This window comes from Elephas maximus, chromosome 12, assembly GCF_024166365.1.
Source record: "Elephas maximus indicus isolate mEleMax1 chromosome 12, mEleMax1 primary haplotype, whole genome shotgun sequence".
Taxonomy (NCBI): Eukaryota; Metazoa; Chordata; class Mammalia; order Proboscidea; family Elephantidae; genus Elephas; species Elephas maximus.
In genome coordinates, this window is record NC_064830.1 from 61167522 (window position 1) to 61193505 (window position 25984).

Consider the following 25984-nt stretch of genomic DNA (forward strand, 5'->3'; position numbering starts at 1 on the left):
GGCACTGGATTTCGGAAAACGTTACCCGGAAGTTGGTTCTGAGCAGGCGCCTTTGGGCTGTGGACGCCTAACTCGCGCACTGAGACTTCCGGCGTGGGAGAGGAGGGCAGGGTCTTGGGTGGATCAGCAACCGCGAGGAAGCGGGGATCAAGTCCTGCCCCCTGGGGGCACTGGCGAGGAAAAAAAAAAAAAAGCGAGAGCGGGCGAAATACTCGCGCCGCGGCGGCCCAGACCAAGCGAGGCTAAAGCGCCGTAGCCGGCTTTGCCCAGGCAGGAGTGTCACTCCTCCGCCGGGACTTGGAGCCCCGGACCCACCGGGCCGACGCCGCCCATCCTCCCACGGGGCCCGGGGCGCCTTCCCAGACTGGCGCAGCTGGTTTCGGGGGCAAGGCGCCCCGGGAGCCTGACGATGGCGTCGGGCCCGGGCTCCCAGGAGCAAGAAGGGCTCCTGATCGTGAAACTGGAGGAGGACTGCGCGTGGAGCCAGGAGTTGCCTCGGCCCGACCCAGGGTCCAGCCTACATTCCTCCCACCTGCGCTTCCGACGGTTTCGCTTCCAAGAGGCCGCTGGTCCCAGAGAAGCCCTCAGCCGGCTCCAGGAGCTTTGCCATGAGTGGCTGCGGCCCGAGATGCGCACCAAGGAGCAGATCCTGGAGTTGCTTGTGCTGGAGCAGTTCCTGACAATCCTGCCCCAGGAGATCCAGAGCAGGGTGCAGGAGCTTCAACCGGAGAGCGGCGAGGAAGCAGTTACGCTTGTGGAGGATATGCAGAGAGAGCTTGGACGACTGAGGCAACAGGTGAGAGAAAGAGCGGCTTTATCTGCCGTTGGTTTGGGCCCCAAGGACTGGGACATCGTGCTGGTTTACTTCCCCATCCGAATTTACTGGGTTACTCTGCGTAGACTTTACATGGGCAAGGACCTTTTTTTCTAGTTTAATCTGGGACTTTCATCCTCCGGATTTCCCCCAAATGGACAGAGTGAGCAGTGAAGAGTTGCGTGTTCCCACATGGAGGCCAGTGCCGTGGCAATAGTTAGTGTGAGCTCCGGAATTAAAAAAATTAGAGCACCAATATTAAAACCTGACTCTGCTAAGTACTAGTTTTGTGATTTTGGGCAAGTTGCTTCATCTTTTCGGGCCTCAGTTTTCTGGTTGGTAAAATGAGGGTGATAAAATACTCTTCTAGGGTTGTTTTGAGAGTTGAAGAAGAGAGCAACTTGTAAAGTTTTGATCACGTTGTTGGTTTATCGTTAGTGCTTCATAACTGTTAGCTGTTGTTATATTACAGGCAGCAGTCTGGTCTCTTTTGCAGGGCTGGGTCTCGGTTAACTGTAAATTTAGAAAAAATTTGGCACTGAGGCCCTAAGGTACCTGTCCCCCATACCATCCAAATCAGTTTACCTAATATTGAGAAATGAAAACATCTAGAAAAGGTGGGTGAGAGGAAGAGGGAGCGAGGTGTTTTAGAAGAGCTGTGTGGGGAAGGTGTCCATTGGAATAGACCCCTTACACTCATACGTTTTCACTAATGTGCGCGTGGGATCAAAGAAGCCTCCAATCTAAGCCATCCTTTTTTCTTACTGGGTCCAAAGGGATTGCTGTTATTCTGTGTTGAAGGTTTGCCTTCAGAATCCTGTGCTGATTTCCCTTTCTCTCGGGCCCTGTTGTGATGATGAGTGATGTGGGTTGGTTCTCAGGTCACAAACCATGGGCAGGGAACAGCAGTGCTTTTGGAGGAGCCTTTGCCTCTGGAAACAGCACGAGAGTCACCGAGCTTCAAGCTGGAGCCCATGGAGACTGAGCGAAGTCCTGGCCCCAGGCTGCAGCAGCTGCTAGGCCCCAGCCCCCAAAGGGACCCCCAAGCTGTAAAGGAGAGGGGTGAGGAACAGTTATCCGGGCAGGTGGGAGGGAAGAGGGGCTTTGGGCTGCCCCTGCCACCAGCAGGCGAAGAACAGGGAATTCTGAAGTCCAGTTTCTCAGATGTGCAGTGAAAGACCTAGAAATGGTGGATTGGGTTCTCCTGGGGTGGGGGAGGAAAGGGCCTCTCTTTGTTGAGTCTTTTATTGTGTAAAACAACTGATCTGTGTTAGTGGGCATGCTAGCTGAATGATTGGAGGCGTGGAGTTCAGCAGCTCTGCTGGGAAGGCTGCTGGTATTTCTTTACTCTGTTCCCATCATTTTGGATATCACTTTATTATGCCTCTATTGTCCTCTTTTTTTTTTTTTTTTAGTGTTTAATTTTAAAAACAGAGACTGAGTGTTGGGGAATGGATACTATGTTGTAATAATGGGGTGCCAGAAATTAGGAATGCCATTCTCATTGTGATTTCTGTCACCTTCAGCATTGTCTGCTCCTTGGCTTTCTCTCTTTCCTCCTGAAGGGAACACGGAAGACAAGGAGATGACTGGGCCCCAGGTGATGTGGAAGTTCCCGTTGTCTCCCTCTCTCTTCTCCCCTGCCCACCCTCCCCCTTGGAGTGTTCCTTTTGTGGGGGCGGGGTCCTTTCTGCCACCTGCAGAGGATCCTTCCCCTCCCCCCCATATGCATCCCCCATCCTCCCTGTCTCCTCCACACCTGGCTTGTAGGTCTGGCACCCTCTTTCCCATGAAATGTGTTCTGGGCACCCCTAATGTTTGCCCCTTTAGCCTGTGACTCTGCTTGAATTGTGCTTGGTGCATCCAGGGCTAAAGGTGATCTTGTGCCATTTCAGTTGCCTGAGAGCTTAGAGGACGTGGCTATGTACCTCTCCCAGGAGGATTGCAGGCATCTGGAGCCTGGTAAGAGAGCCCTCTCCAGGGACACTGTGCAGGAGAATTACAAGAATGTGGACTCACTGGGTAAGGACTTTTTTCCAGAGATGAAGACTGAGCCATTCTGACCAGGGTCCTATCTTCTTAGACATTCACCTTCCGACGACATAAGATCTGAGTTTTGCCAAGAACCCTCCACAGGAGACACTTTTATCTGCAGTCCCCTTGACTAGAATCAGGGAAACAATGTATATGTCCAAAATAGGGGCTAAATAAGAATAAATTAAAGCACACTTGTGTGTTGAACTATTTATTATGCGGAGATTAAAAATGATGCCGATGAAATATAACAAAAAATTTCATCGTTGGATTTAGGTAGAAGGTATTCAAACAAGATATACATATATTACTCTTACAATTCTGTTGAAGCACACCTATAGAAAGAAATGTATTGCACTTTGTATCCATATATCAGGTTTGGATAGAGAGGATCACGACTGTGAACTCATTTATGCTAATTCTGCAAAGGGGTTACTATAGGTTTTTTGTTCATTTTCATTGAGACTGTCTCAGGTTCTCCATATCCTTTTTCCATTGCTGTGGTGCCTAAAATTAAACAACTCTTACATTGGGCGCTAAATATGGGGAGAAGTTAAGATCACAATTTCTTGGATTAACTTCTGTTCAGGTGCGTGTTTGCTGGAGGTGGTGTGAGGTTTTTGTTTTTCTATTTAGCATAGCACAACAGTGTCACTTTTGAGTTTTAACTTCATGCTCCTCCCAGAGGCCCAGGTCCTTTTCTGACTGTCTGTCATGTTATTTTTTCACTTTCTGGAGGCTGTTTTACAATATTAAACTGATTGTTCAAGGAACTAATCATCTCAACCATGTTCTTTAGTTATGAAAGTGTGCATTCCCTAAATATTATGAAATTTTTTTTTTTTTTAAGCCATAGTCTCCCACCTCTGATTCTCTCTAGAGAGTACCACTGGGAACAGTTGAGGGTGTATTCCAACTAATTGCTGTCAGGCTTACTGAGCAGAGAGTTCTTTATCTATCTGTTGAGGGCAGAGGTCAAGACTTTGTTTCCCCAGCCTGGTAGAGAAAAGTGCTGACACAGAAATCTGTTTTTCACTGTGAACAGAGTCTCCAATTCCCAGTCACGGGGCCCTGAGCACCCAGGTGGAACCAGGAGAAAAGCCATGGGATCCTAGGGTCCAGAGTTGCAAAGAGTGCCGGAGACCCCAAAGCCCAGCTGCAGGTAAGACATAAAGATGAACTGCCTGCTCAGCAAGGCTCCCAGCTGTTGAGAGTGAGACGTTTGGGTACTGTATTTTTCGCAAATAGTGTGCCTGTAAATAACACGCACGCATACACGTAACATGCAGAAATGACAAAATTATATAAAAAAAAGTTCTGCCATAGCACACCTGTGCATCTACCATGTGCGTCTTGTGACATTTCCAGAAGTGAATTTCAGCCTTATTCATCCTCATTCAGTAGTTCGAAAATGTTACTTTTGATTTTATTAGTATAATAAAGGTATAAGCCGTTGTCGAGAAGTCATGGATCAAGTTAGGTAGTACCCCAGTAATTGAAAAATAAACAGATGAAAGTGTTTGTTCCTAGTACTGTATTTTCACGCAAATAACACATGCTCTCTATGTGTTTGCCAGCCATACCTTCCTCCCCACCACAAGATATTTTTAGAAGTGCTTCTATGCCACTTTTTTTTCACGTTGCTGTTAAAAAAAAAAAAAAAAACTATTAGCATAGCACGCTTGTTGGGGGGGGTGTGGGTGTGGTTGGCAAACAAACATAGAAGGTGTGCATTATTTGGATAAAAATACAGTAATTTCAGTTGATAAGTATATCTCAGAGCCCTAGTGGCGCAGTGTTGAAGAGCTCATCTGCTAACGAAAAGGCCAGCAGTTCGAATCTGCCAGCTGCTCCTTGGAAACCCTGTGGGGCAGCTCTACTGTGTCCTGTAGGGTCACTGTGAGTCAGGATGGCAGTGGGTTTTTGGTTTGGAATTATATTCCTGCTGTTTTTGAGTCATCAATAAGAACCTTGAACCTACTGAAGCCTGTTAATAAATCATGTGCTATCAATTGGAAGCATGAACAAAATGAAGTCTGTAGTGACATAAATGGTATCAAGTAGCTGTCGATAGCAGTCATGATTCAGTCTGCATTGACATAATTATCATAGTCATCTTCTGACTTTGACTTTTAATTGAAGGAGTAACCAAAGCAAAACTGATACAGGTTTCCCTGCTATGTGAAAAATTCACTTTATGCTGCTAGCTTTTACAAAAGACTTTCATTAGTACCTGCTTTCATTAACAGAAAGAAATCTGAAGAGGATTTTTGCTTTTGCGAAAATAGCATTCCTGTGTATAAACAGCTGACTTGGGGGCATGTGCATCCTGCTGATGGTGGGCTTGGTAGGTAAAAAGCAGGTTGGCGATGCTAAACAGGCGCTAGTCCCCCGAGATCATCTCAGTAACCTCAGGGGCAAGTCCAGGAACTTGAAGTGTGGCATGTCTAAAAGGGGTAGCAGGTCACGATCATGGTTCAGGGCGCTGCAGTCCAGGCCAGTGCAGCCAGGGGCAGCCTGGCCAGAAAGCCCAGCAGCTCCTTCCCCAAGAGGACCTCCTCCTCGCCTTCCTCTGCTGCTGCCCACTTCTCTTCCTGCTGCTCCTCACCCCCTTAACAGTGTAGGGGACACAGTGTGACTGCTACTCCCTCGCCTGATGGCCCCTAGGCACACTCCATCGAGACCATACCCCACACAGCTCCTGCCCGGGTTTTATGTGTTATTTGGTATGATTGATAGGTTACTTTTTGGGTCTGGGAACACTCAAAATTTTTTCCTGTACAAGTTAATAGTAATTATTGCTTTGCTTTACACCACTTCGGCTCACGAAATGTTTCATAGTAATGCTCTACTTTGGGATAGTGGGGGAAACTCGTACACATTCGCTCTTGGATCAACAGTTGAATGTGACAACCTTATCAGATCATCTTAAGTGAAACCATTAAGCCATGTTAGGTCTGCTTATTTCGTAATGTAATTATGTTTTGTTAGCATCAGTGATTTTGATCAATGATCATAAGTCACCCTAGTCATATGCTTGCTAGCATATAAAAAGACCTTTGCTTCTTATATACCTCATGTTTGAATTTGCAGTCTCTTTACTAGAATCAGCCAGTTATCAATTATATTGTGCACATTTTTTCAGTTTATAAATCTAAACCTTAGAACCCTTTAGGATCATGGCAGGAATTAAACGCAAGTCCTACCCCGCCGACTTCAAACTGAAAGTCGTTGCGAGGGCAGAAGAAACAAGCAATAGAGCGGCAGCAAGAGAGTTCAAGGTTGGAGAGTCGTCCATTCGTGAATGGAGAAAGGAGAAAAAGGAGCTGGAGAAAATGAATCCTCAAAAACGTGCATGTCGTGGGCCCAAAGCAAAATGGCCTGAGTTAGAGAATGATTTGAAAGAGTGGGTTATTTCTCGAAGGGAACAAAATCAAGCTGTCTCTGCTGTCACAATTCAGATCAAAGCGAAGCTTCTGGCAGATGAAAGAGGAATCCCAGATTTCAAGGCAGGTTTCACCTGGATTTCTAAATTCATGAAAAGGAATGGCCTTTCTGTGAGAATGAAAACCACTGTAGGCCAGAAACCTCCAGATGATGATAGTGTTGAGGGATCGGACTTTGAAGGATTCCGGGAGTCGGATGATGATGATGATAACAAATAAACTAAAGTGGCCTATTTTAAGATGAAAACACAATTTTTTCTGGTGATTTTTATTTGTTGATTTCAAAGACATCAATTATCAAAAATTATGTTTCAGTTTAAGATTTATAAAAGCAATAAAATATAAGCAACATCTTTTTCTTGTAGCTTTAGGCCTAGGATCATTTCTTACTTAATAATTTCTAGCTCTTTGTGCGTTCATACTCTGGTATCAGCATGGCATCCCATTTCCGTCACAAGCTAATTCTGTTCACCATTGCTTGCACTTGGTTTAGGAAGGTACCTACCGTAAATGAAGTTTCCATAAGATCAGCTTTATTCAGGTAACATTAAATCCAGTGGACAGGAAAAAAATTGAAATTGAAGTCAGCAATATGTATTGGGATGGTGCACTTATGAAAACAGCACAGGGCGCACAGCTTGAAAATGTGTAACGTGCGTTATTTGTGTAAAAATATTTGGGTATTAAGCCCCTCAGATGGGGGCTAGCCAGAGGTCTATTGCTTCCTTTGTTCCTTCTGTCCATTCTCCTTCACAGGGCTGGGGACTATAAGGGGCCCAGGGTGCAAAATGTGAGAAGCCTCCACTGTTCAGCTCGCTCATCCCACCTGAGTCACAGCCCTCCTCCCTGCCACCGGTTACTGAAGGGTAGAAGCCCAAGGCTCAGAGAAGTGGGTAGGGCCCTCTAGAAGGGGATTTCAAGACTCAGCTGAGCTCTGATTCATAGGGTGATTGCACCATCCCTGATCCAGAAGTCTCTCTGGAAGGGGAAGATGGGAAACAGGCAGAACCACCCCTCCGGACTTCTGACCTACAGGCAGTGGCAGATGTGTAGGATTTCCTTTTTTCCAGTGTATAAGTAACGAAAGGGTTTACTTTTTCTTACTCTCCCAGGAGAAGAGAAATTTGAGAACCGGGATGAAACTGCTCAGTCTGTTGCCCCTGAGAACACCCACCCTAAGGAGCTGCCTGGCCAGGCAAGAGGGGAGGTGCCCTGGAGTCCCGAGCAGGGAAGACCTTGTGACAGGTCAGAAGGGCAGTGGGACCCTCCCCCAGAGGATCAAATGGAGCAGTCCTTAGTCCGGGCCACAAGTTGCAGAGAACTGGGGCGACCAAAGGAACTGCAGCCAAAGAAACTCCATATATGTTCCTTGTGTGGCAAAAATTTCTCTAACAACTCAAACCTAATTAGGCACCAGAGAATACACGCAGCAGAAAGACTGTGCATGGGTGTGGAGTGTGGCAACATCTTTGGTGGGAACCCACATTTTCTCTCGCTACACAGAGCACAACTGGGAGAGGAGGCCCATAAGTGCCTCGAATGTGGAAAAAGCTTCAGCCAAAATACCCACCTGATTCGCCATCAGCGCACACACACAGGTGAGAAGCCATATCGATGCAATGTGTGTGGAAAAAGCTTCTCTTGCAACTCCAACCTCCATAGGCACCAGAGAACACACACAGGTGAGAAGCCCTACAAGTGCCCTGAGTGTGGGGAGATCTTTGCTCATAGTTCCAACCTTCTTAGGCACCAGAGAATTCACACAGGAGAAAGACCTTATAAATGTCCCGAGTGTGGGAAAAGTTTCTCTCGTAGTTCACACCTTGTCATACACGAAAGAACTCATGAGAGAGAGAGACTTTATCCCTTTTCTGCATGTGGGGAAGCAGTGAGTGACTGCACCCCCTTTCTTTCCAATCATGGAGCCCCCAAGGTAGAGAAGAAGCTCTTTAAATGTTTGACTTGTGGGAAAAGCTTCGGGCAGGGCATGCACCTCACCAGACATCAGAGAACGCACACAGGAGAGAAACCATATAAATGTACCCTTTGTGGGGAAAACTTCTCTCATAGATCCAACTTAATCAGGCATCAGAGAATTCACACGGGAGAAAAACCTTACACCTGTCATGAGTGTGGAGACAGTTTCTCACACAGCTCCAATCGGATTCGTCACCTGAGAACCCATACAGGAGAGAGACCCTATAAATGTTCTGAATGTGGAGAAAGCTTTTCTCGAAGTTCACGCCTTATGAGTCATCAAAGAACTCACACTGGATAGAAACAATGGGATTGCTGTGACCCAGATAAGGTGATGTATCAGAGTCCTGTTTTTATGAACTAGTCTTCCTTGCCCAGCTGACCAAACAACCTCTATGTTTTTAAGGTAATTACTGTAAACAAGAAAGGGAGGGGGTGGTCATTGTGAGGAAGGTACAGAGGCAGCAAAACATCCTCAAAACTAAAAGGAATTCTGTCTCAACTATTAAGGATGGCAAGTCTCTGAGGTGATGTGCTTAGGGTGGAGTTCTCCAATAAATCCATCCTGTCCCAAAGTGCACCCACCCTGTCAGTGCGTTTATTATCCTAGGTGTGATTTGGTTGCCTTACTGTGTCCCTTGTCTATCCCAACAACTTTGGGAATCCCTGTGATCTTTCTGTTATTATTTCTTCATTTGGGACATTCAGCAGGAGTAGTTAGGCTCTGAGGCCCTTGAGACCAAAAAGGAGAGGCCAAGTTTCTTGGAAAAAGTTGGAGGCCACAAAAGACTAGCTGTGAGTTGCAGCTCTCCCAAAGGCCCTGGCTGGGAAGTCATGGGCAGTCCAGATCAGCCACCACAGTGCTCCTCAATGGCCTGACAGGAGAACTCATTGGCAAGCCACACATGTCAGTGTTCCCTCAGACAAGGAACCAGAGACCTAAGGGAGTAATAATTGGCAGAGGAAGCAGAAGTCTGAGTTAATCTACCCTTTGCAGAGCTCTAGACTTTGCCCTACCTCTGTCAGAAAGAAATGAACACAGCTCCAGAGTCTTGTTCCTGGGTAGAGGGTTCCATGAAAGTCGGGAGTCCCTAGAAAATCGAAAATGTGGGTCCCAGGGAAATTAGGGATTATGCTCTTCCCTGTTGAAAGTATGTTTGGATGGTAATAAATATCTTAAGGAAACGTGAAAGTGTGTGATTATTCCCTGAGGGCCTTTCCTTACCCCTCAGTGTTGATCTGTCTCCCCTCTGCCTTGGTTAGAAAAAAAGAAAAACAAACCTGCTGCCATCAAGTCGATTCCCACTCATAGCAACCCTAAAGGGCAGAACTGCCCCATAGAGTTCCCAAGCAGCACCTTGTGCATTCAAACTGCCGACCTTTTGGTTAGCAGCTGTAGCACTTAACCACTACACCACCAGGCCTTGATTAGAGGACCTGCTTTTTCTCTATGTGGTCCTACTGGATTAGTCAGGAAGGTTCTGAGAAAGGTGGCAGCTGGCAGAGGCAGGCAGTATATGAACCTTGTGAGCTCCAGGGCTGGGACTGCTACATGGTAACAAAAGATCAAACCCAGTGGCTGCTCGGGGTGGTATCATAAGGTTCTCTGAGAAGCATTCTTTCCTTCTATGGTGTACAGGAGTAAAAAAATTTTCTATTGACCTAATAACAATTCTTTGTTTGGAACAATCTGTTTGGCAACATCTGACTCCATATATGTCCGTGGTCTTGTGAGACTTTTTTTTTTAAAAGGGAAGTCACTTCTCCTTTTGTATTGTTCATATTGTTAGGTGCTGTCTAGTCAGTTCCGACTGATAACAACCTTATGTACAACAGAACAAAACATTGCTCGGTCCTGTGCCATCCTCACAACTGTTGTTAGACTTGAGACCGTTGTTGCAGCCACTGTGTCAATCCATCTCCACTGAGGGTCTTCCTCTTTTTCACTGACCCTCTACTTTACCAAGCATGATGTCCTTCTCCAGGGACTGGTAGCTCATGATAACATGGCCAAAACACATAAAAGTCTTGCCATTCTCACTTCTAAGGAGCATTCTGGCAGTACTTCTTTCAAGGCACATTAGTTCATTCTTCTGGCAGTCAACAGTATATTCAGTGTTCTTTAGAAACCCCACAGTTCAAAGGCATAAAAAATTCTTGGTCTTCCTTACTCATTGTCCAGCTTTCATGCCTGTGAAGCTATTGAAAACACCATGGCTTGGGTCAGGCGCACTTTAGTCCTCAAAGTGACATCTTTGCTTTTCAACACTTGAAAGAGGTCTTTTACAGCAGCTTTGCCCAATGCGATGCATCATATCATTTCTTGACCGCTGCTTCTATGGGCCCGTGGAAGTATTCTAAAAGTAGGAAATTCTAATGTCAGGAAAATATGGCCCTAGAGGAAGGTACCTGACCAGTTCTTTGGGAGAAAAAGATGATAAATTCCATTCTCAACAAGCTGTCGAATATAGTGATAAGTGATGCAAACCCCCCTCCCCTTGCCTTGCCTTCCCTTATCAGACTTGTTTCAGCCCTGCCCCAGCTTAGTATGAATCTTTCGTTTTTTTCTGAGCCAGATTTAAAAATCTTGTTAGGTGCCGTCAAGTCGGTCCTGACTCATAGCGACCCTACGCACAAAAGAATGAAACACTGCCAGTCCTGAGCCATCCTTACAATCCTTGTTATGCTTGAGTTCATTGTTGCAGCCACTGTGTCAATCCACCTCGTTGAGGGTCTTCCTCTCTTCCGCTAACCCTGTACTCTGCCAAGCATGACGTCTTCCAGGGACTGATCCCTCCTGACAACATGTCCAAAGTATGTAAGATGCAGTCTCGCCAGCCTTGCTTTTAAGGAGCATTTCGGTTGTACTTCTTCTAAGACAGATTTATTCATTCTTTTGGCAGTCCATGGTATATTCAATATTCTTTGCCAACACCACAATTCAAAGGCGTCAGCTCTTCTTCGGTCTTTCGTATTCATTGTCCACCTTTCACATGCATATGGTGCGATTGAAAATACCATGGCTTGGGTCAGGCACACCTTAGTCTTCAAGGTGACATCTTTGTTCTTCAACACTTTAAAGAGGTCCTTCGCAGCAGATTTACCCAGTGCAGTGCGTCTTTTGATTTCTTGACTGCTGCTGCCATGGCTGTTGATTGTGGATCCAAGTCAAACGAAATCCTTGACAACTTCAGTCTTTTCTCCGTTTATCATGATGTTGCTCATTGGTCCAGTTGTGAGGATTTTTGTTTTCTTCATGTTGACATGCAATCCATACTGAAGGCTGTGGTCTTTGATCTTCATTAGTAAGTGCTTCAACTTCTTTTCACTTGCAGCAGGCCAGGTTGTGTCATATGCGTATTGCAGGTTGTTAATGAGTCTTCCTCCAATCCTGATGCCCCTTCTTCTTCATATAGTCCAGCTTCTCATACTATTTGCTCAGCATACAGATTGAATAGGTATGGTGAAAGAATACAACCTTGACACACACCTTTCCTGACTTTAAACCAATCAGTATCCCCTTGTTCTGTCCGAACAACTGCCTCTTGATCTCTGTAAAGGTTTCTCATGAGCACAATAAAGTGTGCTGGAATTCCCATTCTTTGCAATGTTATCCATAATTTGTTATGATCCACAGTCTTTGCATAGTCAGTAGAACACAGGTAAACATCCTTCTGGTATTCTCTGCTTTCAGCCAGGATCCATCTGACATCAGCAATGATATCCTTGGTTCCACATCCTCTTCTGAAACTGACCTGAATTTCTCGCAGTTCCCTGTCAATATACTGCTGCAGCCATTTTTGAATGATCTTCAGCAAAATTTTGCTTGTGTGTGATATTAATGATACTGTTCCATAATTTCCACATTCAGTTGGATCGCCTTTCTTGGGAATAGGAATGAATATGGATCTCTTTTTCTAGTCAGTTGGCCAGGAAGCCGTCTTCCATGTTTCTTGGCATAGACGAATGAGCACGTCCAGCGCTGCATCTGTTTGTTGAAACATCTCAATCAATATTCCATCAAATCCTGGAGCCTTGTTTTTCACCAATGCCTTCAGAGCAGCTTGGACTTCTTCCTTCAGTACCATCGGTTCCTGATCATACGCCACCTCTTGAAATGGTTGAACACCGACTAATTCTTTTTGGTATAATGACTCTGTGTATTCCTTCCATCTTTTGATGCTTCCTGTATCGTTTAATATTTTCCCCATAGAATCCTTCACTATTGCAACTTGAGGCTTGAATTTTTTCTTCAGTTCTTTCAGCTTGAGAAACGCTGAGCATGTTCTTCCCTTTTGGTTTTCCATCTCCAGCTCTTTGCACATGTCTTTATAATACTTTACTTTGTTTTCTTGAGGCACCCTTCGAAGTCTTCTGTTCAGTTCTTTTATTTCATCAGTTCTTCCTTTTGCTTTAGCTGCTCAACGTTCAAGAGCAAGTTTCAGAGTCTCCTCTGACGTCCACCTTGGTCTTTTCTTTCTTTCCTGTGTCTTTAATGACCTCTTTCTTTCTTCATGTATGAAGTCCTTGATGTCATTCCACAGCTTGTCTGGTCTTCGGTCACTAGTGTTCAATACGTCAAATCTGTTCTTCAGATGGTCTCTAAATTTAGGTGGGATATACTCAAGGTCATATTTTGGCTCTTGTGGACTTGCTCTGATTTTCTTCAGTTTCAGCTTGAACTTGCATATGAGCAATTGATGGTCTATTCCACATTCGGCCCCCGGGCTTGTTCTTCTGGATGATATTGAGCTTTTCCATCGTCTCTTTCCACAAATGTAGTCAGTGTGATTCCTGTGTGTTCCATCTGGCAAGGTCCATGTGTATAGTCGCCGTTTATGTTGGTGAAAGAAGGTATTTGCAATGAAGAAGTCGTTGGTCTTGCAAAATTCTGTCATTTGATCTCCAGCATTGTTTCTGTCACCAAGGCCATATTTTCCAACTATTGATCCTTCTTTGTTTACAACTTTCGCATTCCAATTGGCAGTAATTATCAATGCATCTTGATTGCATGCTTGATCAATTTCAGACTGCAGCAGCTGATAAAAATCTTCTATTTCTTCACCTTTGGCCCTAGTGGTTTGTGCGTAAATTTGAGTAATAGTCGTATTAGCTGTTCTTTCTTGTAGGCATATGGATATTATTCTGTCACTGACAGCGTTGTACTTCACCATAGATCTTGAAACGTTCTTTTTGTTGATGAATGCAACACCACTCCTCTTCAAGTTGTCATTCCCAGCATAGTAAACTATATGATTGTCCAATTCAAAATGGCCAATACCAGTCCATTTCAGCTCACTAATGCCTGGGATATCGATGTTTATGCATTCCATTTCATTTTTGACGATTTCCAATTTTCCTAGATCCATACTTCGTACATTCCAGGTTCCGATTATTAATGGATGTTTGCAGCTATTCCTTCTCATTTTGAGTTGTTCCACATCAGCAAATGAAGGTCCCGAAAGCTTTACTCCATCCACATCATTAAGGTCGACTCTACTTTGAGGAAATAACTCTTCCCCAGTCATCTTTTGAGTGCCTTCCAACCTGGGGGACTCATCTTCCAGCACTACATCAGATAGTGTTCCGCTGCTATTCATAACGTTTTCACTGGCTAATGCTTTTCAGAAGTAGACTGCTGGGTCCTTCTTCCTAGTCTGTCTTAGTCTGGAAGCTCAGCTGAAACCTGTCCTCCATGGGTGACCCTGCTGGTATCTGAATACCGGCCGCTTAGCTTCCAGCATCATAGCAACACACCACCCATGCCCACAGTACAACAAACTGACAGACACATGGGGGTTAAAAATCTTAAGGTTTCTTATTTCTTGCCCTTTCTTTCATCCACCTTGTTCACAGGAGGAGGGTAGTGGTTGTACAGGGATTGAGGGGCAGCAGGGGAGGTGAGGATTAGAGAGAGAGGTTCATGTATGCTTACCAGTAGGGCCAAGGTTCAGCAGAGCAGGGCAGGGCTGATGTGGCTGCTGATGCCCTGAGATGTGTGGGGTAGTTGTAAAAATGGTGTGGGCATGTCTGACCTTGTCTGACTTCACAAGAGGGGAGAGTCATCAGCCTAAGGCTGATTCCTATGAGGTGGAGGTCAAACATACCTCCACCTGCCAACCTTTTTAGCAATTTGGACATCAGCCATCCCTCTCATGACACTCTGTGTTTCTCTACTGGGTTTGATAATTCTTTGCAGTGGCTACCCAGAACTCACAAAATGTACTTACAGTTAAGTGGTTTATTAGGGAAGTAACAGGTTACAGTTTAGGATAAACAGGCTACAACTCGGGATCAGGATCACAAAGCATGTAGGCAAAGTCTCCCTTCAGTGCAGGACAGTTCTCTCAGCTCTACTCGGCCCCCTGAGGACAGACCTCATCTCTCGGCCTTTGGCCCCACTTGGGCCTGGCCTCTGCCCTGCTCTGGCAAGTGTTGCAAAGCTCTTTAGCTCTGCTAATAAGTGCCCAGAGGCACCCCACTCCACCAGGAAGCCTCTGCTCAAAGACATTCGCTTTGGCTCCATGGGTCGGTGTCTTGGTCATCTAGTGGTGTTTTAACAGAAATACCACAAGTGGATGGCTTTAACAAAGAGTATTCTATTCTTTCACAGTCCAGTAGGCTAGAAGTCAGAATTCAGGGTGCTGGCTCCAGGGGAAGGCTTTCTCTCTGTCCGCTATGGAGGAAGGTCCTTATCATCAGTCTTCCCTTAGTCTGGAAGCATCTCAGTGCAGGAACCTCAGGTCCAAAGGACGCGCTCCGCTCCCAGCACTGCTTTCCTGGTGGTATGAGGTCCCCCTGTCTCTCTGTTCAGTTCACTCTTTTATATCTCGAGAGATTGGCTTAAGACATCTAATCTTGTAGATCTCATCAATATAACTGCCGCTAATCCATCTTATTACATCACAGTGATAGGATTTACAGCACATAGGGAAATCACATCAGATGATAAAATGGTAGAGAATCATACAAGGGAATTATGACCTAGCCAAGTTGACAGATATTTTGGGGGGACACAATTCAATCCATGACAGTCGGCAAGCCTAGGTCTGCTAACAAGTGCCTGGAGGTAACCCCACTCTACCAGCAAGCCTTCTGCCTGAAGGGCAAAGGTGCTGGGCTCTCTTGCTCCATGGGTCTACACTCGTACTGTAGTTGCCTGCTTTGTGGGCCAGGAAGCCTGCCCTGCCATTTCTCCTGGCTTTGCTGCTGCCAGTGCTCTGCCGCTGCTTTTTGCCATCTTGCACCATCTCTGGTGTTACAGATCTCTCTCTCCCTCCCTCCCTCCCCTCTCTCTCCCCCCTCCCCCTCTCCTCCCTCTCCCCCCTCCCCCCCCTCCACTCCCTGGGTCTAGGAGGTTCTCAGCACAGGGACCCTGGGTCCAAAGGACATGCTCCACTCCTGGTTCTTACTTGATGTAGTGAGGTCCCCTCTCTGCCCTGGGATTTGCTCTGTTTTAAGCCTAGCCAGATGGCAAAACTGACCAACCCTGTCATTAGGGTTTCATATGCCTTATTTGCATGATCCCACCCTCATGGGGCTTTCATGCACTTTATTTGCATTCTTTGCAGGCTGTTCAATCCCCTTGGTGGGCCGGCCACAATCACCTTATTGGCATAGTCCAACCTAGTCATTGTGTGAGTTACAAGACCATGGCGTGGCTAAAAGGGCCATGTGAAGTAATTCACTGCCCCACAGTGGTGTAAAGTTGATGTTATTATTAAGCACTGTCTCTGGTTAAGATAACAACTTATGTAGATAGTAAATCTCATAAGAATGGAAACCCCACCTTCCCCTCATCACCCAACTATCACCATCTGTCACCCACCAGGTCTCAAATATGACGTGGTCAGGCTGGTGTTGCTCCTACTTGGCATTGCCAATTAATGCTAGAGCAACTAGAAGCAACGAAGGTATTCGCCTTAGGCACTAGAAAGGCTTCCCCATAGGGGCCTTCACCAGTCGCCCAATCTGACTACCCTTCTGGCCAACTTCATATGCATAGCTGTCCTCTGCCTTGCTTTAATGAGATGAAGGTACACAGCATACTGCATGTAAAACAATTAGCACAGTGCCTGCCATGGAGATAACACTCGTCTATTTGTGCCAACTGTGGGCAGAAAACACTAGTAAAAGAATTCTGTCTTCTAAGCACCTGGCATTGGAGTCAGTGTAAGACCACGCTGACAGGAATTTCTGGGAGCACCACACTGTCGAAAGGCAGGAGTTATGACTTCTTTCCGTGAAGTCATATTTCAAGGATCAGGTCAGAGCCCTTTATTGCATGCTCCCATAAGGCCACTTCAGTGGACTTGTACTTTTACTCTCTAGTCAGTTTGTAAAAGAAATCACAACAGATTTCATCTGGCTTTTACTTCAGAGGGAGCCTGATGCTGGGGGCAATAAAGTACCCCTGGCTCCTAAACTCATGGATACAAAGGAGACCTGGGAGATGTGGACTGATCCTGAGCAATAGCCATATGTCCTTGTAGCAAAGGCAATACGTGAGACCAGCAGAAACGCTCCTAGGTGGAGAATCAGTATGTTTAAGCAATGTGAATGACTAGCAGAGTGAGTCTAAAAGCTAAAACAGGCCAGACGACAATGAAAACAAAGCCCTTCGCTCCAGGGGTGAGACAGAGATGAAGAAGTCTCTGAATTGCTTGTCCCCGCCCCCCCCCTCCCCCGAAAAAGACATCAGATCACTTTGTTTAAAAATGTTACCGTAGAGATGGAAGAACTTAAGGGTCTCAACATCATAATTAGAAATTGGAGGTTTTAGACTCAGCAACTCAGCACCCTTCTAAGAAGAGCTTAGTAACTTTACTGTTGAACCATTACATCAACTGATAGAAGAATTTTGAAATGTGCAAAATCACCACCACTGCTTAAGACTTGTAATTTATGTAAATATTTCACAAACCTTTGAGACAACTAAGTCACATAAAGGATCTTGTGTTACAGGAAAACCAACTAGCAAATTGATCAGCACAAGAATTCCTATCTTTGGATGTCGGGAGCTCAAGAATAACAAGGTGAATTAAAGCCAAAATACATTTGTTTTGAAGCATTTTCTTTCTGGCCTTCAATCTAGCTTTTGAGCACTTTTTTTTTTTTTTTAATCAAATAGCTTTATTTTTTTTAAATGTCTCTGCGTAGCATTTCACTGACTTTAGTGAGTAGACAATAACCTTGATTTGAGGGAAGCAGAGAATACAAGTAGCCCCTGAGTTATGACAGGGTTCCATTCCAATGACTCCGTCCTAAGTGGATTCGGATGTAAGTCAAATACCTCTTTTTTTTTTTTTTTTTTTTTTTTTAGTTTTCATCATTGCCTGATATACAGCAGTTTTTTTTTTTAATAATTTTTATTGTGCTTTAAGTGAAAATCTACAAATCAAGTCAGCCTCTCACACAAAAACCCATATACACCCTGCTACACACTCCCGATTACTCTCCCCCCAATTAGACAGCCCGCTCTCTCCCTCCACTCTCTATTTTCATGTCCATGTCGCCAGCTTCTAACCCCCTCCACCTTCCCATCTCCCTCCAGGCAGGAGATGCCAACATAGTTGCTTTTAAGCACTTTTGATTAAAAATTGACTTTCGTGCTTGAAAGGGAGACTGACATTTCCTTCTGATCATGTGGTGTATACTATGAGGGACTTAAATGCGTTTCTTCCACAAGAGGAAGGGTTTAAGGGCAGCTTTTTGCCTGACACTGGTACACCTGAGGAGGCAGTGGGAGTGGTCTGGGTAAGTTCAACTATGACACGAAATGGTTGAGGAAAAATTGCTCAGACCACAAAAAAAAATTCTGACCCTCTTCCCGTTAATATTAACATTCTCAGTTCATCAGTGAAACACGTTGAGTGTCCCAGAAGCTTCAGTCAGAAATCAAAAGTGGTGACTCACAGGGATCCAAACTTGCTTCAGGCAGATAGTGCGACTTCCCCAGGCAGAAAGGGTGGGTTAGAAAAACAATAAGTATCTTCCTGAAATCCATACTTTGTATGAGGAATTAACTCTCCTTCCCCCACTCCCCCTTAAGGCCAGGAAAGCTCCTTTCCACACCTTGGCGTCCCTTCGAACTCCTAGGGTAAAGGCTGGCCAAATGGCCCTTGAAGGAATCCCCCGCTTTCCTGGTAGGGGTTCCGGGATGTTGCCTCAGCAACCTGAACAAAAGTGGGCTGCTGGGCTTTGGCGTGGCTCTATCCTCAGGAATGACTTCTAGAACCAAAGACTTAAGTTTTCTCTCAGGCTTGGGGAAAGCCATGGAATCAGCGGTTCCCAAAGCCTGGAACCAAGTCAGACATCTAAAGGGGTGGGTCGCCTCAGCGGCCCGAGCAGCCCGCCGGCCCTGCCACACCTGCTGTCCTGCTGTCGCAGCTGGAAATGCGGTGGGGAGGCAGGAGCGTGCGCCTAGCGTCTTGCCCCGCCCCGCCCCGCCCCGCCCCGCCCCGCCCCGCCCCGCCCCGCCCCGCCCCGCCCCGCCCCGCAGGTTCTGTATGATCCCTCCCTCCCTCAAGGTCGCTGGCTTCCTGCTTCTCCTTTCGTTCGACTCCGGTGTGGGGCACGACAGTACTACCCGAAACTCTCTGGCCCCTCAACTGTGCGTGTGCCAACCCGGTGCGGAGAGCGGGGTTCGGCATATGGGCCAGCCCTCATGGTCAAACAGAAGGCCGGTTCCAGCGCCGTGATGGGCGCTCTGAGAAGGCAGGGGGGAAAAATGGGGTGGGCTTGGGGAAAGAGACGGATAAGGGTCTGGCCAGGTGGGCCCATAGGCCGCCTTCAGGGTTTGGGTGTTTGTCAGAATGCGATGGGAAGCTCACGGAGCAGGGCAGGCACTCACTACTCGTAGTTGTGTTTTTGGTACGCTTGTCCTGGCTACAGGTTAGGGAAAAGATGGAAAGAGGGCAAGACAGGAGGGCAGGTAGACCAAAGAGGCAGGTGCCCTCATCGAGGCAGGGGGTAATGGTGGCCTGGACCAAGATAGGGGCAGTGAGGAGGGACAAGTTGAGGCAGAGCTGAGAGACATTCAGGTTTCTACTTGGGCAGGTGCTAAATCTTGGGATGACCCTCCCCCCAAAAAGGCCACTGAAAATCTAGCTCTGACCTGTCTTCTGCTCTTTTCTGCCAGCAGCCCCCTATTGCTACCATCCAGGGCTCTTGCAGCTTCCCAGGGCAATGCACTCACACCGAAGAGGTTGTGCTCATTCCCCCTTTGGCCTGGCCTGGCTTGCCTTGTAATTAAACTTTAAAGCCCAACTCAAAAGTTGCATAGACCCTGTGGTATTTCCCCTGCTAGTCAGCCAAGTGTTCTCAAAACCCTCTCCATACTCAGCTCCAAACCTTAGCACGTTCAGCTCAGCTTATTCAGGTCTGAATCCCCAACACCAAGCTCATGTACAGGGAAGAAAACGAGAGGGCAACAGGATGTTTCCAGAAGCAGTGAGTACTTTTGAAAATGATGGTCATGCACTCTGGGAATTACCATTGGAAAAAAAAAATGGAACTAGAGAGCTGTCCAAACAGCAAGGATTGTGAACAGGACCTGGCAGTGTTTGTTCTGTTGTACATAGGGTTACTGAGTCAGAATTCACTTGAGGGCACCTAACAACAACAAAGAGGTGTCTAGTCCAGTGTCTTCACCTAACATCCTTTTCAACTTTTTCCACAAACCATTCTATCCCAGGCTTGAAGTGTTTCAAAGGAGGCAAAGCACCAAGCTAGGGAAAATTACTTAACCTCTTAACCCCACCCCTAGCTTGCTGTCATTCTGGATAAATCTTTCCTTAAAAAAGAAAAGTCTCGCTGCTTGATGTTAACGTCTCCCTTCCAGCTTCCATTAGGATGCAGATTTAATCAACCAAGGAAGCATGAAGAAAGTCAAAAGGGTGACCAATGGCAATATTTTTTTTTTTCCTGTAAGTTCTGGGTAGTAAAAACGAGATGTAAAAAAAGAAATAAGAATAACTACTGAGTTGATTTACAAGGTAAAAATATCACCAATAACTATAATAAAAAAGGATCCCACTTACAACATACTTAGAAATAACCTTAATAAAAAAATGAATACTCTATTAAAACTGTTTACAGTTTGAATGGAGAGAAGCAACCCAAATGTCAATTCAAATTAATTTTAAATTATGGATAAATTTCCAAAGGATTTAGTGTGTGAGGAAGGGATGAATAAATTTTATGCTGAAGTTGATTTGGAAAAATTAATACGTTAGCTTGGACGCTTTTAAAACAAAGAGTAAAGGGGCAGTTGCCTTATCAGATATAAAAAGACATTAATTAGTGATTAAAATGGTAAGGTATTTGTCATGGATTGAATTATGTCCCCCCCCCAAAATGTGTGTATTAACTTGGTTAGGCCATGATTCCCAGTATTCTGTGGTTGTCTTCCATTTTCTGATTGTAATTTTATGTTAAAGAGAATTATGGTGGGATTGTAACACCACCCTTATGCAAGTCACCTCCTTGATCCAAGGTAAAGGGAGTTTCCCCCTGAGGTGTGGCCTGCACCACCTTTTATGTCACAAGAGATGAAAGGGAAGCAAGCAGAGAGTTGGGGACCTCATAACACCAAGAAAGCAGCACCAGGAGCAGAGCGCCATCCTTTGGACACAGGGTCCCTTTGCCTGAGAAGCTCCTCAACCAGGGGAAGATTGAGGACAAGGACCTTCCTCCAGAGCCGACAGAGGGAGAAAGCCTTCCCCTGGAGCCAACACCCTGAATTTGGACTTGTAACCTACTAGACTGTGAGAAAATTAATTTCTCTTCATTAAAGCCATCCGCCTGTGGTATTTCTGTTTCGGCAGCACTAGATGACTATGACAGAATTTGGTACTGAGTGGGTGGGGTGCTGCTCTAACAGATACCTAAAAATGTGGAAGTGGTTTCAAAACTGAATGGACAGAGGAGTGACAGTGGCATAGGGACAGCGCAGCAGAGAACCTTCAGCAGAAAAGAAGCGGCAACAGCAGAGAACCAGCAGCAGCGGAACCAGGAGACCAGCGTGCGTGACGCTGAACCCACCCACGGAACAAGAGAGCTGAGTGCCTGTGCGAGTGCCTGTGCTGCAAGTGCGTGTGCGCAGGAGGCGTCCTGGCGGAGTGGGGTGTCTCCAGGCACTTATCGGTGGAGCTAGGCTTGCGGACGCACAGAGCCAGAGAACTGCTTGTGTTCAGGAGGCTTCCTCGCGGAGTGGGGTGCCTCCAGGCACTTATCAGTGCAGCTGCTGAGCTCTGGAACACTTGCCCCAGCAGGACACATGCAGGCATGAGGCCCAAGGAGCCAAAAGCCCAAAAAACCAAGAAACAGAAGCTGAAGAGACAACAAAGACAAATAGCTGAGCTGCCTCAGTCTCAAAAGGTATGGCCATGACTTCAGGGGTTTCAAAGGGTGGAGCCATGGCCTCTGGTGTTTCTCTGGTAGAGTTGCCATTCAGATGGACTAAGAGAATTGTGTGCCTAAAGCCGAGAGAGCAGAGTTGCTGTCCCAATGGGCCTGAAGGTGTAGCTGAAGCCCAGGGCTGAGGGGCCTCCACTCAGAATCTGGAGAGTGTGGCCAATACCTAGAATCTGGAGGGCAGGGTTACTGTGTAAATTGTCTCAGAGAACAAAGGGCTATTTTCAAAGCTTTGAGGGCTAATGTAATGTGCTCTGCTGACTTGCTTCCTGCCGGTTATGCCTTCTTTTCCTCCCAGCTTCTTCTATTTGTAATGGAAATGTCTAGCTTGAGCCTGTTCTGCCATTGTACCCTTGGAAGCAGACAACTTGTATTTCAGATTTCACAGATGAACAGGAATTTTAGGATTTTGGACTTGGAGTTAAGACTTCTGCTATGATACGATGGGGTGAATATGTTTTGCATGTTGCAAGGATATGATTTTTGGGGGGCCAAAGGGTGGAATGTCATGGATTCAATTACATCCCCCAAAACATATAATGTGTTAAATTGGTTAGGCCATGATTTCCAGTATTCTGCGGTTCTTCTCCATTTTGTGATGGTAATTTTATGTTAAAGAGGATTATGTTGGGTGCAGAGCCAAGATGGCGGAATAGACAGACGCTTCTGTCGAGCCCTTACAATAAAGACCCGAAAAAACAAGTCAAACGAGTATATTTGTGACAAGCTAGGAACCCTGAGCATCAAAGGCAACCTTAGACAAGGAACTGAGGGGCAGGGGAGGAAGAGGACGTTCAGAAGTAGAGAGGAGTTACTGGACCTGAATCACAGGGAGCCCTCAGGCACCATTCTCAGAGTGGCGGCAGCGGCGGCGGCAGTGGCAGGCTGGTACCCGTGTTCGGCCACAGTTTCCTCAGGGAGAAGCAGCCAGCCACACAGCCTGCTTACACCTCTGGAACCTGAGGAGAATGGCACTCCTGGCAAAAGCTAAGTACTTCCGTATATTTTACCGCCGCCCCCCCCAACACACACCCAAGCCAGCTTCAGCAGCTAAATCCCTGGGCCTGAGATAGACCCTGGTGAGCACTTACAGCCATCCTACCGGCCTTGGGGAAAGAAAAAATTTCCACCTGGGGGGAAAAGATAATTTGCTAGCTCCATTAACCAGGGGAGCTCAGGACACAAGCAGCTCCTGTCCAGACATAAACCGTCTGTGGACCTTGAGCACCTTTCCCTTCTGCGTGGACCTGTGTGGGCCTATTTTGGGAGAATAGGCCCTTGTTGGCAAACTCCAACCATTCAGCTGTGTGGTGGAGAGGTGGGTGTTTGATGTTTCACATTGCTTTGCCTATTAAACAAGGTCTTCACCTACCCGCAACAGGGACCTAAGAACTGGTGGCTCCACTCAGGTCACCCAGCCACCCGTGACAGGTGTCGAAATAAAACTGGTACCTCCCAGTCCTTACAACCAAAAACTTTCGGTTTCCGTGGTTTGTCTGCAGAACCCACCCACCAGCACGCTCTAGGAACAGACACTCATTTTCCTCAGAGACACTTGGGGGTCGGTTCTCAGCCCCCTGCCTTGTTCAGAGCATAACCCCCTGCTGCAACCAGATACCGATATATACGCCAATCACCCCTGCCCCTCTAAGACTGTAGGACAGAGCCTGTACCACACACTTGATGATCAGCTACCTGGAAACCTGAGCTGAATTCATACAAGAAAACTGAATAGACTCCTAGACCAATATACCTGATAACAGCTCTAGCCAGCTGGGGAAAGGACACCAGAGCTCCAAAGGTGAAAATAATCAAGCTAGCTCACTGAAGCAACCCATAGGGGGATACCAGAACAAAACAAAACAAAGCAAGTAGCTACGACACAGTAAGCAAGCATAAACTAATACAATAACTTATAGATGGCTCAGAGACAACAGTCAATATCAAGTCACATAAAGAAACACACCAAGATCACCTCAACAGGCTCTCAAAACAAAGAATCCAGGGATCTTCTAGATGAAAGTGCATTCCTGGAATTATCAGATGCAGAATACAAAAGTTTAATATACAGAACCCTTCAAGACATCAGGAATGAAATGAGGCAATATGCAGAACAAGCCAACACACAGATAAAGCAACTGAAGGAATTAGATTATTCAGGAACATAATGACAAGTTTAATAAGCTGGAAAAATCCATAGACAGCAATCAGAAATTCAGACGGTTAACAATATAATTACAGAATTAGATAACTCAATACAAAGTCAGAGGAACAGAATTGAGCAATTAGAAGCTAGAATTTCTGAACTGGAAGATAAATCACTTGGCACTAATTGAAAAAAATCAGATAAGAGAATTTAAAAAAAATGAAGAAACCTTAAGAATCATGTGGGACTCTATCAAGAGAAATAACCTATGAGAACAGGGAGGGATAATAGAAAATACAGAAAAAATTGTTGAAGATTTGTTGGCAGAAAACTTCTCTGATATTGTGAAAAATGAGAAGATACCTATCCAAGATGCTCATCAAACTCCACATAAGGTAGATCTTATAAGAAAGTCACCAAGACATATTATGCTCAAGTTTGCCAAAAGCAAAGATGAAGAGACAACTATAAGAACAACGAGAGATAAACAAAAAGTCACCTACAAAGGAGGGCCAGTAAGAATAAGCTCGGGCTACTTGGAAGAAACCATGCAGGAAAGACGGCAATGGTATGACATATTTAAAAAATTGAAGGAAAAAAATTGCCTACCAAGAAACATATATCCACCAAAACTGTCTCTTAAATGTGAAGGTGAAATTAAGACATTTCCAGATAAACACAAGTTGTGGGAATTCATAACAACGGAACCAAAACTACAAGAAATACTAAAGGGAGTACTTTGGTTAGAAAATCAATAATATTAGGTATCAACCCAAGGCAAGAACACTGGGCAGAGCAACCAGAAGTCAACCCAGACAGGGAAATCCAAAAAAACAAAGATAAAAAAAAAAAAAAGCCCAAAACACAGTAACAGCGATGTTATTTTATACAAGAAGAAAACATTAAAATAATAAAGAGGGAATAAGAAATGTAATCATACACCTTCCATATGGAGAGGAAGATAGAGCGATACAAAAAAATAAGTTAATTTTAACTTTAGAAAAATGGGGGTAAATAAAAACGTAACCACAAAGAAGACAAACTAGCCTACTCATCAAAATAAAATACAAGGGAAGAATACAGACTCAGCAGAAACAAAATCAACAACAACAAATATGAGGAAAGGAGACTATATAAAGATAATCAGCACATAAAATTAAGTGGGAAAAAGAAACTATCAACACACAAAAAAGACATCAAAATGATAGCACTAAATTCATACCTATCCATAATTTCCCTGAATGTAAATGGGCTAAATGCACCAATAAAGAGACAGAGAGTGGCAGAATGGATTAAAAAACAAGATCCATCTATATGCTGCCTACAAGAGATACACCTTAGACTTAGAGACACAAACAAACTAAAACTCAAAGACTGGAAAAAAATACATCAACCAAACAACAATCAAAAAAGAGCAGGAGTGGCAATATTAATTTCTGACAAAATAGACTTAAGAGTTAAGTCCACCACAAAGGATAAGGAAACTGTATAATGATTAAAGGGACAATACACCAAGAAGATATAACCATATTAAATATTTATGCACCCAATGACAGGGCTGCAAGATACATAAAATGAACTCCATCAGCATTGAAAAGTGAGATAGACAGCTCCACAACAATAGTAGGAGACTTCAACACACCACTTTCAGTGAAGGACAGGACATCCAGAAAGAAGCTGAATAAAGACATGGAAGATCTAAATCCCACATCAACCAACTTGACCTCATAGACATATACAGAACACTCCACCCAACAGCAACCAAGTATACTTTCTTTTCTAGTGCACATGGAACATTCTCTAGAATAGACCACATATTAGGTCATAAAGCAAGCCTTAGCAGAATCCAAAACATTGAAATATTACAAAGCATCTTCTATGACCATAAGGCCATAAAAGTAGAAATCAATAATAGGAAAAGAAATCAAACACTTGGAAACTGAATACCCTGCCCAAAAAAGACTGGATTATAGAAGACATTAAGAATGGAATAAAAAAATTCAGAGAATCCAGTGAGAATGAAAACACTTCCTATCAGAACCTTTGGGACACAGCAAAAGCGTGCTCAGAGGCCAAGTTATATCAATAAATGCACACATCCAAAAAGAAGGGCCAAAATGAAAGAATTATCCCTACAACTTGAACAAATAG

The 25984-nt window shown here is 45.2% G+C and overlaps 1 protein-coding gene across 10 annotated transcripts in view; it reads left to right on the forward strand.

Moving 5' to 3' along the window:
* The first annotated feature begins 66 nt into the window (after positions 1-66).
* The window catches only part of ZNF263 (zinc finger protein 263), a 34538-nt gene continuing 8620 nt past the window's right edge, over positions 67-25984 (forward strand). The window contains exons 1-7 of one of the 10 annotated variants that reach the window (XM_049903499.1): positions 67-796; positions 1696-1876; positions 2341-2414; positions 2710-2836; positions 3894-4010; positions 7407-8602; positions 17236-17322. In XM_049903499.1, the coding sequence (XP_049759456.1) occupies positions 410-796; positions 1696-1876; positions 2341-2414; positions 2710-2836; positions 3894-4010; positions 7407-8572 (2052 nt within the window). In that variant the 5' untranslated portion in view covers positions 67-409 and the 3' untranslated portion in view covers positions 8573-8602; positions 17236-17322. The other 9 variants (XM_049903502.1, XM_049903508.1, XM_049903505.1 and 6 more) reach the window with 9 other exon arrangements.